At 38.4% G+C, this 13010-nt stretch overlaps 1 protein-coding gene across 1 annotated transcript in view; it reads right to left on the reverse strand.

The window, feature by feature from the left end:
- KMT2C (lysine methyltransferase 2C) overlaps nucleotides 1–13010 on the reverse strand; it is a 270015-nt gene that overhangs the window by 80578 nt on the left and 176427 nt on the right. Inside the window, 2 exon segments of the mRNA XM_081287862.1 lie at nucleotides 653–757; nucleotides 1019–1120. Coding sequence (XP_081143988.1) covers nucleotides 653–757; nucleotides 1019–1120 — 207 coding nt within the window.

Below are 13010 nucleotides of genomic sequence, written 5' to 3' on the forward strand. Positions count from 1 at the left end.
TCCAATGAATAACTTTTATTCACACTGAGTTATCAAAAACAGAATCTCAGTTCAACACTTGAGGTACTGAGACTTCCATATCTAAATGTATTTTTTAAAATAAGTATATGATTACTACATAAAAGGTTCCATAGTAAGTCTCTAACCTAAAAAACTGAAACTGAGTACTGCAGGCTCTTTATTACTATGGAAATACATTAAATATGTCTGTCTGTCTGTTTCTTTCAGCTTAAGTAGAAAATATATATGGGTGAGGGCTGAGGAAACTGAATGTGGGAAAGACCAGAATGGACAAATGAATTCTGACTACATACTTTAGTTGTTCTCAACTTTTGTGATCTATAGACAAAATAAATCAACTAAGCCTAATGCCTTAGCAATAAATAGTATAATTCTTTAAATGAAATGCTTATATTTTTGTTTTATTTTTTAAGATAATGGCATGAAATTCACACAACTTAAAACCACAAGTTAATAGAGCAGTCAAGTTCATGAAGTAACAACACTTAAAAGTAATATTTAATGAATTTAAATATTATCACATACATATAACAAATACTTGATTGATTTTAAAGACTGGGAAACATAACTACTTAAATCAATTAAAGACTCAACATGCTTTTGCTAGCTCATTTCAAATCAACACACTTACCTTAATACTGACACAGTATGGATGATAACACTGACCACACTGAGAACAAGCAAGTAGTCGTCCTTCTGCTCCTTGACCAAAACTGCCACAAACCACACACATATCCTGGAATCAAGAACACATGTATCTACTTGAGAGCAGTGATTAAGAATACACAAATTCTGGGCTGGGGATATAGCTCAGTTGGTAGAGTGCTTGCCTCACATGCATAAGGCCCTGGGTTCAATCCCCAGGACCACACGCACACAAAGAAAGAATACACAAATTTTATTTTTATTTTAAAAACACTTTAATAGCTTATCTTGTGTATGGGATAAAGTAGAAATGGACAAGGAAGAGTTCAAAAGTAAAAGATGAAGTTCAAACCTGATGCAAAGTGAACTTGTCACTACTAGAAAACAACACAACTGTATTGTGCATAGAGTTTTCTTCTTCATCCTTATTTGATGAAATATCTGCAGTAGACACCTACAACGAGCAAAATACAACAAATATGAAAGTTATATTTCTCATGGTATTATACTTAACTGGAAAGCTTTAAAAAATTCACATCCAAGAAACAATTTTTGTGAAGATCTGTGCTAAGAATTCCAAATTATAGTACTAATGCCAAGATATTATCACAAAAGTATAGACAAGTCACATTTTTATTCCTCTAATATTCTCTTTAGAGTTGTTAAGTCCTTTAGATGAGGAAGAAGTCATAAACCTATCTTTTATAATAACTTAATTACCCAGAAATTCTAATCAAGAACTATGTCTATATACACTATAACACTGTATTATATGTGTATACACAAGTATTCCACACTAAGATGTGCTGTAAGCATAAAATATCTGAAAGTTTTCCAAGACTTAGTAACAAATTATAAGAAATGTACAAAGGGCTCATTATTCAACATACATGTCGAAATGGTAATATAGTAAAAATCAGTTAAATGATTTGCACGAAAATTAATTCTCGTCATCATAACTATTTAAATATGGCTAATGGGAAGTTTTTAATTATGAGAGGCTCCCATTATATTTCTATTAGATAGAACTGCTTTAAAATATTATTTTGAATAACTTTCAAAATTTCAGTATTAGCCTAAGGTTTATCAACTATGAATGCTTGTTTCTGGACTTGATTATATTTCATCAAATTGACCAGGGACCTAGTGGCTTGTTAATAACGTTCAGAGGGCTTAACATGAAGAAGCTCTGAATTACATACTGTAATAGAGAACAAGGAGGCCAAGATTAAAATCATAAAGCATGATCTTCTTCCCTTAAATAGGTTACAATCTAGCCTAGAAAGAGCAGAAACACAAGTTACACTAAAGGTCAAAGCATAAATAGAATTATTTTCTTGAGGAATGACTGTAAGAAGATTAAATAAAGGAATATATTACTGTAACATTTAAAATATAAATAATCTTAAAAGGAATTTTAATGGGCGGAATAATGTTTTATGACAGAATCAAAAGTAAGGGCAATTTAAAAGTCATAAACACTCTTATGGCTATGAGGGAAAACTGTAAGGATTCACCACTGAAGAATGAGTAAAAGTATGGCAAATCCAAACTGTAACAAATAATCAACATTATAAAATAGGCAGGTAGAAAACTTAGTACGCTTTACAAGCTGAGTAGCACAAAGAAATTATCAAAATGTTATTAAATTTTTAAAAGAAGGGTACGGTTGTGGCTCATGGGTAAGTTGCCCAGGCTGGCCTCAAACTTTCGATCCTACTGCCTAAGCCTGTACCACTCTGCCTGGCATCAAGATCTCTTTGAATTATAATTGCACATACAAGAAAGAATACAGTATTGTTTAGCTTGATAAACTATTGTTTTCATTTTATAATTTACTTGATGACCTTTAGACTGCTAGAAAAATAAAACCTACTTCAAAGGTGAAGAAGCTCATCTTTGAGAAAACATATGCTACTGTTGTCTATACAGGTCATGATCTGATTTGTCCGAAAATGAGAGAATTTCAATTTTCCTAAACCAAGCCTAAGAGAAGAAAAAGTCATTATATAAACCTTACAAAAGTTGAGACTTTCCAAAAGAAGAGCAAACTAAACTGAGTGAGAAAAAAACAAACCAATGATAATAAGACTAGAAATCCATGAAACAGCAACTTAAAGTAGAAATCAATGAAACCAAAAGCTAGCTAGAATATCAATAAAACTGATAATTCTCTAGCAAGATTGATTAGGGCAAAAAAGAAGATACAAATTATCAGTATGAGGAAGAAGAAAGGTAACATCACTTTCTACAAACAACAAAGCACAAGAAAGAAATATTATGATCAATTCTATGTCTATAAATTTATCAACAGAATGCACAAAGAAAAAAAATTGTGGAGGGGGGTGGGTGCTGAGGAGGTAACTCAGGGGCACTCAACCACTGAGCCACATCCCCAGCCCTATTTTGTATTTTATATAGAGAAAGGGTTCTCACTGAGTTGCTAAGAACCTTGCTTTTGCTGAGGCTGGCTTTGAACTCAAAATCCTCCTAGAGCTGCTGGGATTACAGGCATGAGCCACTGCGCCCAGCTTTGGACAAATATTTTCAAAGACACAAATGTACACAAAAACTAGATAACCCAAATTATGCCTATCAAACAAATTCAATTTTTACTTAAAAACCATGGAACAAAAGAAATATGGACGTCAAGAAGACTTCAATAATAAATTCTATGAATATAAAGAAGATAAATTTCCAATAATGTATCTTTTCTAGAAAACTGGAGATAATATATTCTCTCATGCATTCTATGAAGTCATCATTATGCTCATACCAAAATCAAAGAGTGCTTCAGCATATAAATATTCCAATCAATGTAATTTTCTATATTAAAGTGCTGTACACTTGAAATTTCCTAGAGAGGGGATCATAGGCATTTTTTACCACCATCATCACCAACAAAAAAACAACTATGTGAGGTGATGTGTCCTGCTAATTAACTTAACTGTAATAATCATTTCATAATGTATATCAAAACATGTTTTATACCTTAAATATGTAAGCTTTATCAATTAAACAGCAATAAAACTGGAAAAAAATTTTAAAAAAACATATCCTCATCTCTAGAGGGACAGAAAAACCTTTTGACACAATGCAACACCCATTCCTATTTAATTTAATTCTTCAAATTACCAACAGAAAGGTGTTTCATCAAACTGACTTAACAATGTCTATTAAAAAGGAAAAATGAGGGGCTGGGGTTGTGGCTCAGCGGTAAAGCATTCGCTTAGCATGAGTGAGGCTCTGGGTTCGATCCTCAGCATCACATAAAAATAAATAAAGGTATTATGTCCAACTACAACTGAAAAATAAATATTAAAAAAAGGAAAATGAGCTAACAGAATACTTAATGAGGAAAGACTAAATACTTTCTCTCAAACAAGACAAAGATAATGATATTATTCCTATTCAATACTGTACTGGAGGTTGAAGGAAATATGATATAGAATGAATTAGAAAGCCTCTAAAAGAAAGATATAACAGTTTATCTGCAGCAAACATGGTTCTATGTGTGGAAATTCTAATGAGTTCACAAAAAAGCAACTATAGAGAATTTAAATAAGGTTGTAGGATGTAAGATCGATACACAAAAATGTGCAGTATTCCTACATACTAGCAGTCAACAACCAAAATCTGAAATGAAAACTACATGACTTAAGGACAGATCTGAGAAAACATTAGAGATGTGTATAAAAACTATAGATCATGATTAAGAGAAATTAAAGACCTAAAGAAATGGAGAGAAACATATATTCTTGGGTTAAAGACCCAATGTGGTCAAAATGTCAATTTTCCCCAAACTGATCTATAGTTTGAAGGGAATTCAATCAAGATCCTAGAAGTCTTTGTATGAACTGGAAAGCTAATTCTAAAATTCGTATAGAAATGGAAAAGGCCTAGTATAAAACAAAAAACTTGTAAAACATAGTAAATCAGAGGACAAACAGTTTCTGATTACAAGAGTCATTCAGAAGTAATCAAGATAGTAAGAAGAGCAAACTAAACTGGCCCATAGACAGAAAAATCTATCAAATCATACAGCACAAAGATTCCAATACAAATTCCAAACTAGGGTCACACATTCATGGTAAACTGATTTTCAAGAATAATACAGAGGTAAATCAGAGATATTATGTTAAAACAATTGAATATTCAATATGCAAAAGAATGAACTTTGATCTATAATCATACTGTATACAAAAAATAAGTCAAATTGGATCAGTTTTTAAAATGCACCCAAAGCTATAATACTTCAAGAAGAAAACATTTCTGTGGTCTTCTATTATACAAATATTTCTGACCCCTAAAACATAGACCTATAGCAAAATAAAATAAAATAAACTTCATCAAAATTATAACATCCATTTTTGGAAAAGCATGATTAATAAAATAAAAAGACATTACAGAATACTGAGAAAATATTTACTAATCATGCATATGATGAAGGACTTGCATCCAGAATACATAAAGAACCCTCAAAACTCAGGAAGTTAAAAAAAAAAATACTGCCCAAAATTTTAATATGAACTGAAGACCTAAAGAGTTATGTTACCATATAATGGATAAATAAACATCTTAAAAACTGGACATTATGATTCTCTAGGAAATACGAGTTCCTGTGAATTGGGATGGTGACATATGGGAGGAGTCTGAGGGGGCTGGGGACACTGAACCCCAACATTCTGATGAGTTTATTTTGCCAGAAGTTGTTGAGTTCCCACCCTTAGCCATGACTGAGGCATCCCTATGCACACCCTCAGTGGCACTGGCTTCTCCACTTCCTGTGGAGGGAACTAATCTTGCTCTGCCTATGGAAACAATAAAGACCTTTCATGATTCAGTTTCTCAGCATGAAAATGTTGATACTCCTTAGGACCCACCTCACCACTGTCTCCAGGCCTATAATTAGATCCAAGTCTAAGCAGTCCCCTAGAAGTAAGGTACAGAATGTGGCCCATGAGCAGGTTTACTACACTTCCAAGAAACTTCTTGAGTTTTCAAGTTCATACAAGTAGAGGTCTGGGGAACATGTTGTGAGAATGGATTTTAAGGATGTGGGACAATGGTGGAAGGAACATAAAATTACATTAAGCTGGATTTATTGATATGTTGCATTAAGCAGAGATTCTACATTTAACATAAGAGCTCGAAGTGTTAAAAAGGATTGTTTGGATGGTTGGCTGAAGTATGGATCCAAAGACGATCTACTGTAAATGAGCTGGAAAAGCCTGATATCTCTTGGTTTACTGTTGATGAAGGAATTCAGAGGCTCAATTGGAATCCTTCAGTGGATCTGTCAGGTACAACCTTCTCCCCCATAATGGGAGGGTCCAGAACATGTGCCCTTTACCAAAACTATAAGAAACAAATTGCTGAAGAGCTCCATTAGTGCTCTTCTTTACATACCAGACCTTACTTGGGAGCTGAGGTCAATGAATTGGAGGACTTAAATGAGATGGGAACAATTGGATCCAGGGGAGGAAGAAGCCACGTGGCAGCACTCAATCAACAAAGACAGGCTGAACAGCAAGGGGAAGAAAGGACAAAATGTTCTACTCATGTAGATCTCCGACACTGGCTAATTAATCATGGTGTTTCAGAAGCCAAATAGACGGGAAATCCACCAAATTTTTATTTGACTTAAATAAGCAGAAAAGTTCCAGGGCAAGGGTACAAAAGTCTGCCCTAGGTCATAACAGCAGAGACTCAAGGCCCTTCCAAATCCACTTCCCAGATTTGAGTCAATTTATAGATCCCTTGAAGGAAGGAGAAGCCAGGTCCCCTTGAGGAAGAACTCAGGTACAGTAACAAAACTCTTTACTGTTAAATCTTTTGCCCACCCTTCCCCAAAGGGATCTAAGGCCTTTTACTGTAACCTTTTACAGGGTAACTGTGCATTGTGGAAAAGACAATGATTAGACCTTTTGGGGACTATTAGACATTATAATTCTAGAAGACCCAAAATATCATTGTGGCTCTCCAGTAAAATAGGGGCTTATGGAGTTCAGGAGATCAATGGGGTTTTGGCCAAAGTCGGACTCACAGTGGGTCCAGTGGGCCCCCAAATTCATCCTGTGGTTATTCCCCCAGTCCTAGAATATATGTATAATCAGGATAGATATACTTAGCACTTGGCAAAACTCCCACACTGGTTCTCTACCCTGTGGAGTGAGGGCTACTATGCGGGGAAAGGATAAATGGAAGCTCCTGGAGGTGCCTATACCTGGGAAAATAGCGAATCAAAAGCAATACTGCATCCCTGGAGGGATTGAAGAGATTAGTGCCACCATCAAGGACTTGAAGGATGCAGGGGTGGTGATTCCCATAACATCCCCATTAAACTCTCCTATTTGGCTTGTGCAGAAGACGAATGACAGTTGATTATCATAGGCTTAATCAGGTGGTGACTCCAATTGCAGCTGCTGTGCCAGATGTGGTTTCTTTGCTTAAGCAGATTCATACATCTCCTGGTACTGGTATGAAGCACTTGATCTGGTAATTGCTTTTTTTGTCCACCCCTGTACCTAAGGACTAACAGAAACAAGTTGCTTTCAGCTGGCAAGGCCAGCAATGTACCTTCACTGTCCTTCTCAGGGGTATGTCAACTCTCCAGCACTGTGTAACAGCTTAGTTCACAGGGATCTTGATCACCTTTCTCTTCCACGTGGTATTACACTTGTCCATTATATTAATGACATTATGTTGATTGGACCGAGCAAAAGGTATCAACAACTCTGAACTTACTAATGAAGTATTTGTGTATCAGAGGATGAGAAATAAAGCCCACTAAAATTCAAAGGCCTTCAACTTCAATAAGTTTCTGGAAGTCCAATGGTATGGTACCTGTTCAGATATCCCTTGTAAGGTAAAGGATAAGTTGTTGCCTCTGGCCACTCCTACAAATAAGAAAGAAGCACAACACCTGGGGGGCCTACTTAGATTTTGGAAGCAGCACATTCCTCACTTGGGTGTGTTACTTTGGCCCATCCAGCAAGTAACTAGAAAAGTTTCTTCTTTTCAGTGGGGTCCAGAACAGGTGAAGGCTCTGCAACAGGTCCAGGCTACTCGGCAGGATGCTCTGCCACTTGGGACATATGACCTAGCAGACCCAATGGTACTTGAGGTTTCAGTGGTAGATAGGGACGCTGTCTGGAGCCTTTGGCAGGCCCCCACAGATCAGTCACAGAGGAGGCTATTGAGATATCGAAGCAAGGCCCTGCCATCATCTTCAGACAACTACTCTCCCTTTGAGAAATAGCTCTTGGCCTGCTACTGGGCCTTAGTGGAAACTGAATGCTTGACCATGGGCCACAAAGTTACTATGCGACCTGAGCTGCCCATCATGAACTGGGCATCATGAAATGGCCAGATGGGTGATTATACACAGATTCATGGGCCATAGCCAATGATTTGATTGGCTGGTCAGGGAACTGGAAAGAAAATAATTGGAAAATTGGTAACAAGGATATTTGGGGAAGAGATACGTGGACAGAAGTCTATGAATGGGCAAAGAATGTCTCATGTAAATGCCCACCAAAAGGTGACCTCAGCAGAGGAGGACTTTAACAATCAGGTACATAGGATGTCCCAATCTGTGGACAGAAGACAACTTCTTTCCCCAGCCACCCCTGTCATTGCCCAATGAGCTCAGAACAAAGTGGTCATGGTGACAAGGATGGCGGTTATGCATGGGCTCAGCAGCATGGACTTCCACTCACCAAGGCTGATCTGACTACAGCCACTGTTGAATGCCCAATTTGCCAACAGCAGAGATGAACCCTAAGCCCCTGATAAGGCATCATTCTGAAGCCAGATTTACAGATAGGTAGTTAGTGTAGCTAGGTAAATCAGGTCTAATATCGAGTAAGATAAATAAAATGGAGACCATTATCTAGAATAGAGTCTAGGAAAGCAGATCAGCACTTGAGGAAATTGAAATGTTAATGCCCCCAAGGCCCAGAACCCATCCTAAGGAACTGTTAATGAAGCAGCTCCCAGCAAACAGGGAAGTGCTAATCAAAAGCCACCCCAGGCCCTTCCTGCCCAGATGACTCCTCCAGCCCACCTATCTCCCACCTTTTGGGCCTTCCCACCTGCATTCTATCACTGCAAGATAAAGGGAAACAAAAGACAGGAGTATGGGAAGACTAATAGAAGACTATTATAAAAGAGGGAAGACCTCCCCCTTCCACGGACTCCCCCTTTGGGTCCCCTTCTTCCTCCGGGGAGAAGGCTTTCTGCTGTCCTTTAATAAAGCTTCTACTTTCCACTGTACACTTGCCTGGGCGTGCTCCTCTGGTGTCATACTTCAGCATTCGGGGAAGCAAGGACTCGTCACTAGTAAACAGCAGTAACAATTCTCCAGAGAGATCAGCCATCAACCTGGTGGCAAGTGGAAGGGGCAGCATTTGTCCTGACTGAAATAGACACTTATTCTGGGTATGGAATATGGACTTGCCCTACCTACACGTAATGCTTCAACCAAAACCACCATCCATGGACTTACAGAATGCCTTATCCATCGTCATGATATTCCACACAGCATTCCTTTGGACCAAGGAACTCACTTCACAGCCAAAGAAGTGAGGCAATGGGCACATGCTCATGGGATTCACTGGTCTTATCATGTTCCCTGTTCCCCACCATCCGGAAGCAACTGGTTTGAAATAGCGATGGAATGGACTTTTGAAGATACAGTTATAGTGCCTGCTAGGTGGCAACATCTTGCAGGGTTGGGGCAATGTTCTCCAGAAGGCTTTCCATACTCTAAATGAGTGTCCACTTTATGGTACTGTCTCTCCTATTGCTGAAATTCATGGGTCCAGGAATCAAGGGGTGGAGGCAGGAATGGTACCACTCACCATTACCCCTAGTGACCCACCGGAAAAGTTGTTGCTTCCTATCCCTGCAAACTTATGCTCTGCGGGCCTAGAAGTCTTAGTTCCAAAAGAAGAAATGTTTCTGCTGGGAGGTATAACAATGATTTCATTAAAATGGAAGTGAAGACTTCCCCCTGGTCACTTTGGGCTCCTCATGTCTCTGAGTCAACAGACTAAGGAGGGAGTTACGGTACTGGCAGGGATGATTGATCCATATTACCAAGGAGACATTGGACTATTAGTTCACAATGGAGGTAAGGAAGCATACTACTGGAATGCAGGAGATCCTTAGAGTGTCGCTTGGTATTACCCTGTCCTGCTATCCAGATCAATGGGAAACTACAACAACCGAATCCAGGCAAGACAACAAATGTCTCAGACCATTCAGGAATGAAGGTGTGGGTCACACCTCCAGGGAAAGAGCCAAGATGTGCCAAGGTGCTTGCTGAAGGTAGAGGGAATAAAGAGTGGGTAGCAGAAGAAGGTAGTCCTAAATACAAACTATAGCCATTAAGAATATGTTTGTACATAGTTACACATGCAATAAAATGATATGTTTGTTACTCTGTTATTCATCAAGTAATAGAATACTGATTGACTTAACATTAGGGCTTAAAGTAACTGTTTTTGTTTTCCTTATACTCTAGGGAATAACAGTACTGAATTTTCCATTGTACAAAGATTAGTTATGTTAGTTGGAGTTGTCACCTTATTATTGTGTTTATTTAGAGATTAAGTATGATATAAATAGTCAGGTTTGAACATCAAATTGACAAGATGTAGACTAGTAACAGTTAATTTGAATTGTCAACTTGATTGGATTAAGAGATGCCAAAGATCAAGAGGCATTGTCAAAGAATGATTGGCATATATGATAGCAAACTCAAGTGCAGCCCCTCCCTAAGTGTGGGCAGCACCATCCAAAAGGATGGTGGCCTGGATGGAATAAAAGTTGGAAGAACAAGGAAGCAGCAGCAAATAGAAGCTCAAATCTTCTTGAATGGGTCTTAATTGTGCCTTCGATCACCTGAAGCTATCAGACTCTTCCCTCCTTCACTCTTTCAAAGTGATCTCTGCCAGTGAATTCTCCAGGGAGTTCCCAGAAGCCTTTGATCTTGGGCTGGGGTAGCATCTTTGAACCCTCTTGTTCTGAGGCTTCAACCTTTTACAGTGTACAGCTACTGGTTCCTCCAGTTCTCCACCCTACAGATGGTCATAGTGCACACTCCAGCTTCTGGTTCTGTAAGCCAATCTAATAAATCCATTTTTCATAATCCTACTTCCTGTTGATTTTGTTCCCTAGGGAACCCTGATTAATACATTGTCACCTCCTTATGAGAATGGCTAAATTAAGAACAACCAGCTGCCACAGCCCTGCCACCACCGGAGGTTTATTCTCAGGGTGCCACCACTTGCTGTAACTGCTACCTGGAGATCTACTGCCAGAGTGCATGCAGGTTTGGTTGCAGGCGACCACCTCCATCTTGGGACACCAGCCAGGGCCTGGGGGACCAAGGTGCCTTTAGGTTTGCTGCCACTGCCATCTTGGGATGCAGACAACTTTGGAGACACTGACCAGGACCTAGAAGTCCAGCATTGAGGTGCCTATGGGTTTGGCTACAACTGAGGTCTTCCTGCTGGGAGTGCTAGTGACCACCATCTTACTGCTTCATCCTAGGGTCACCCCTTTGTGTGAGTACACCCCTGGTGGTCTCAGCAAATTGGAACATCATTGAGATCTTAAGGCTGCAGTGAGGTAGAGCCTGTGATGTCTGAAGCCCAGATCTGTCAGATAGTGACTGAATTGTCTTGGATCAGTCTGGGCCAGATGGTCCTGTGAAAAGTTGGAGAATTTTGCCCAGGGGAAGCACAGGTTGGAGAGACTGGAGAGAGCCAGGCTCTCCCAAGTTCCACGGTCCTGAAGTACTCAGGGACAGATGGGGCTGGCTACATCAGGTTGGAGGGTTGGAAGATGGTGTGAGGTCATCTTGCTATCAGCTCACCCATCCAGGCAGTCCACCACCCACCAGACTAGAACTCCTCTCTTTCACTTTTTTCTATTAATTTTTACTTCTATCTTCTCTCCTCCCTCAACGGAATCACATCCTACACTACTTCAGTTCGTGCTTTGTCCACCATTTGAAATTATGAACGCTTTTAGCAAACTTACTTTTTTATACTGTAGACAATGACTATTGCTATCTCCAAGAGACTCACCTCATAGGCAAAGACTGAAGGTGAAGGGATGGGAAAAAAACATGTCACTCACATGGACTGCGTAAATAAAAGCAGGGATTTCCAAACCTCCATATCAGATAAAGTGGACTTCAAGCCAAAGCCACAGTTAATCAGAAGGGACCAAAAAGAACATTTCATACTGCTTAAGGGAATTATACATCAAACATAGTAATCATAAATATTTATGCACCAAACAATGGAGCACTTATATACATCAAACAAACCTACCTCAATTTCAAGAATCAAACAGACCACAACACAATAATACTGGATGACTTTAACACACTGCTCTCACCACTGGATAGATTCTCCAAACAAAAACTAAATAAAGAAAACTATAGAACTAAATAATACAATCAATGATTTAGACTTAAAAGACAGAATACTTCATCCATTAACAAGTAAACACACTTTCTTCTCAGCAGCACACATATCCTTCTCTAAAATAGACCATATCTTATGCAAGAAAGCAATAATTAGCATGTACAAAAAATATAGATAATAACTTACATTCTATCAGATCATAATGGAATAAAATTAGAAACCCAACTATAAAGTAAAAAATAGAAGATACTCAAACACCTGGAGACTAAATAATACACTACTGAATGATGAATGGGATAGCAGAAGAAATCAAGGATGAAATAAAAAATACGGGGCTCAGTTGGTAGAGTGCTGGTCTCACATGCATAAGGCCCTGGGTTCAAGCCCAGCAACACACCAAAAAAAAAAAAAAAAAAGAAAGAAAGAAAAAAAAGAAATAAAAAATACTTTGATGTAAATGAGAATCCCAATACAACATATTAAAATCTCTGGGATGCTATAAAGGCAGTACAGAGAGGAAAGTTCATTATATTGAGCTCATTCATTAAAAGATTAAAAAGTCAATGAATAAATGACCTAATATTAACATCTCTAAGCCCTAGAAAAAAGAGGAACAAATCAACATCAAAAGCAGTAGTTAACAGGAAATAATTAAAATGAGAGCTGAAATCAAATGAAAGAAACAATTCAAAAAACTGACAAAACAATTTTTTCAAAGAAGCCAACTTTTTAAGTTGATAAACCCCTAGCTACAGTATATATATAGAAAACTAAAATTACTAAAATACGTGATGTTGGGCTGGGGATATGGCTCAAGCAGAAGCATGCTCGCCTGGCATGTGCGAGGTGCTGGGTTCGATCCTCAGCATCACATAAAAATGAAATAAAGATGCTGTGTCC

The sequence above is a fragment of the Spermophilus citellus genome (assembly GCF_964194105.1).
Source record: "Spermophilus citellus genome assembly, chromosome: 3".
Classification (NCBI taxonomy): domain Eukaryota; kingdom Metazoa; phylum Chordata; class Mammalia; order Rodentia; family Sciuridae; genus Spermophilus; species Spermophilus citellus.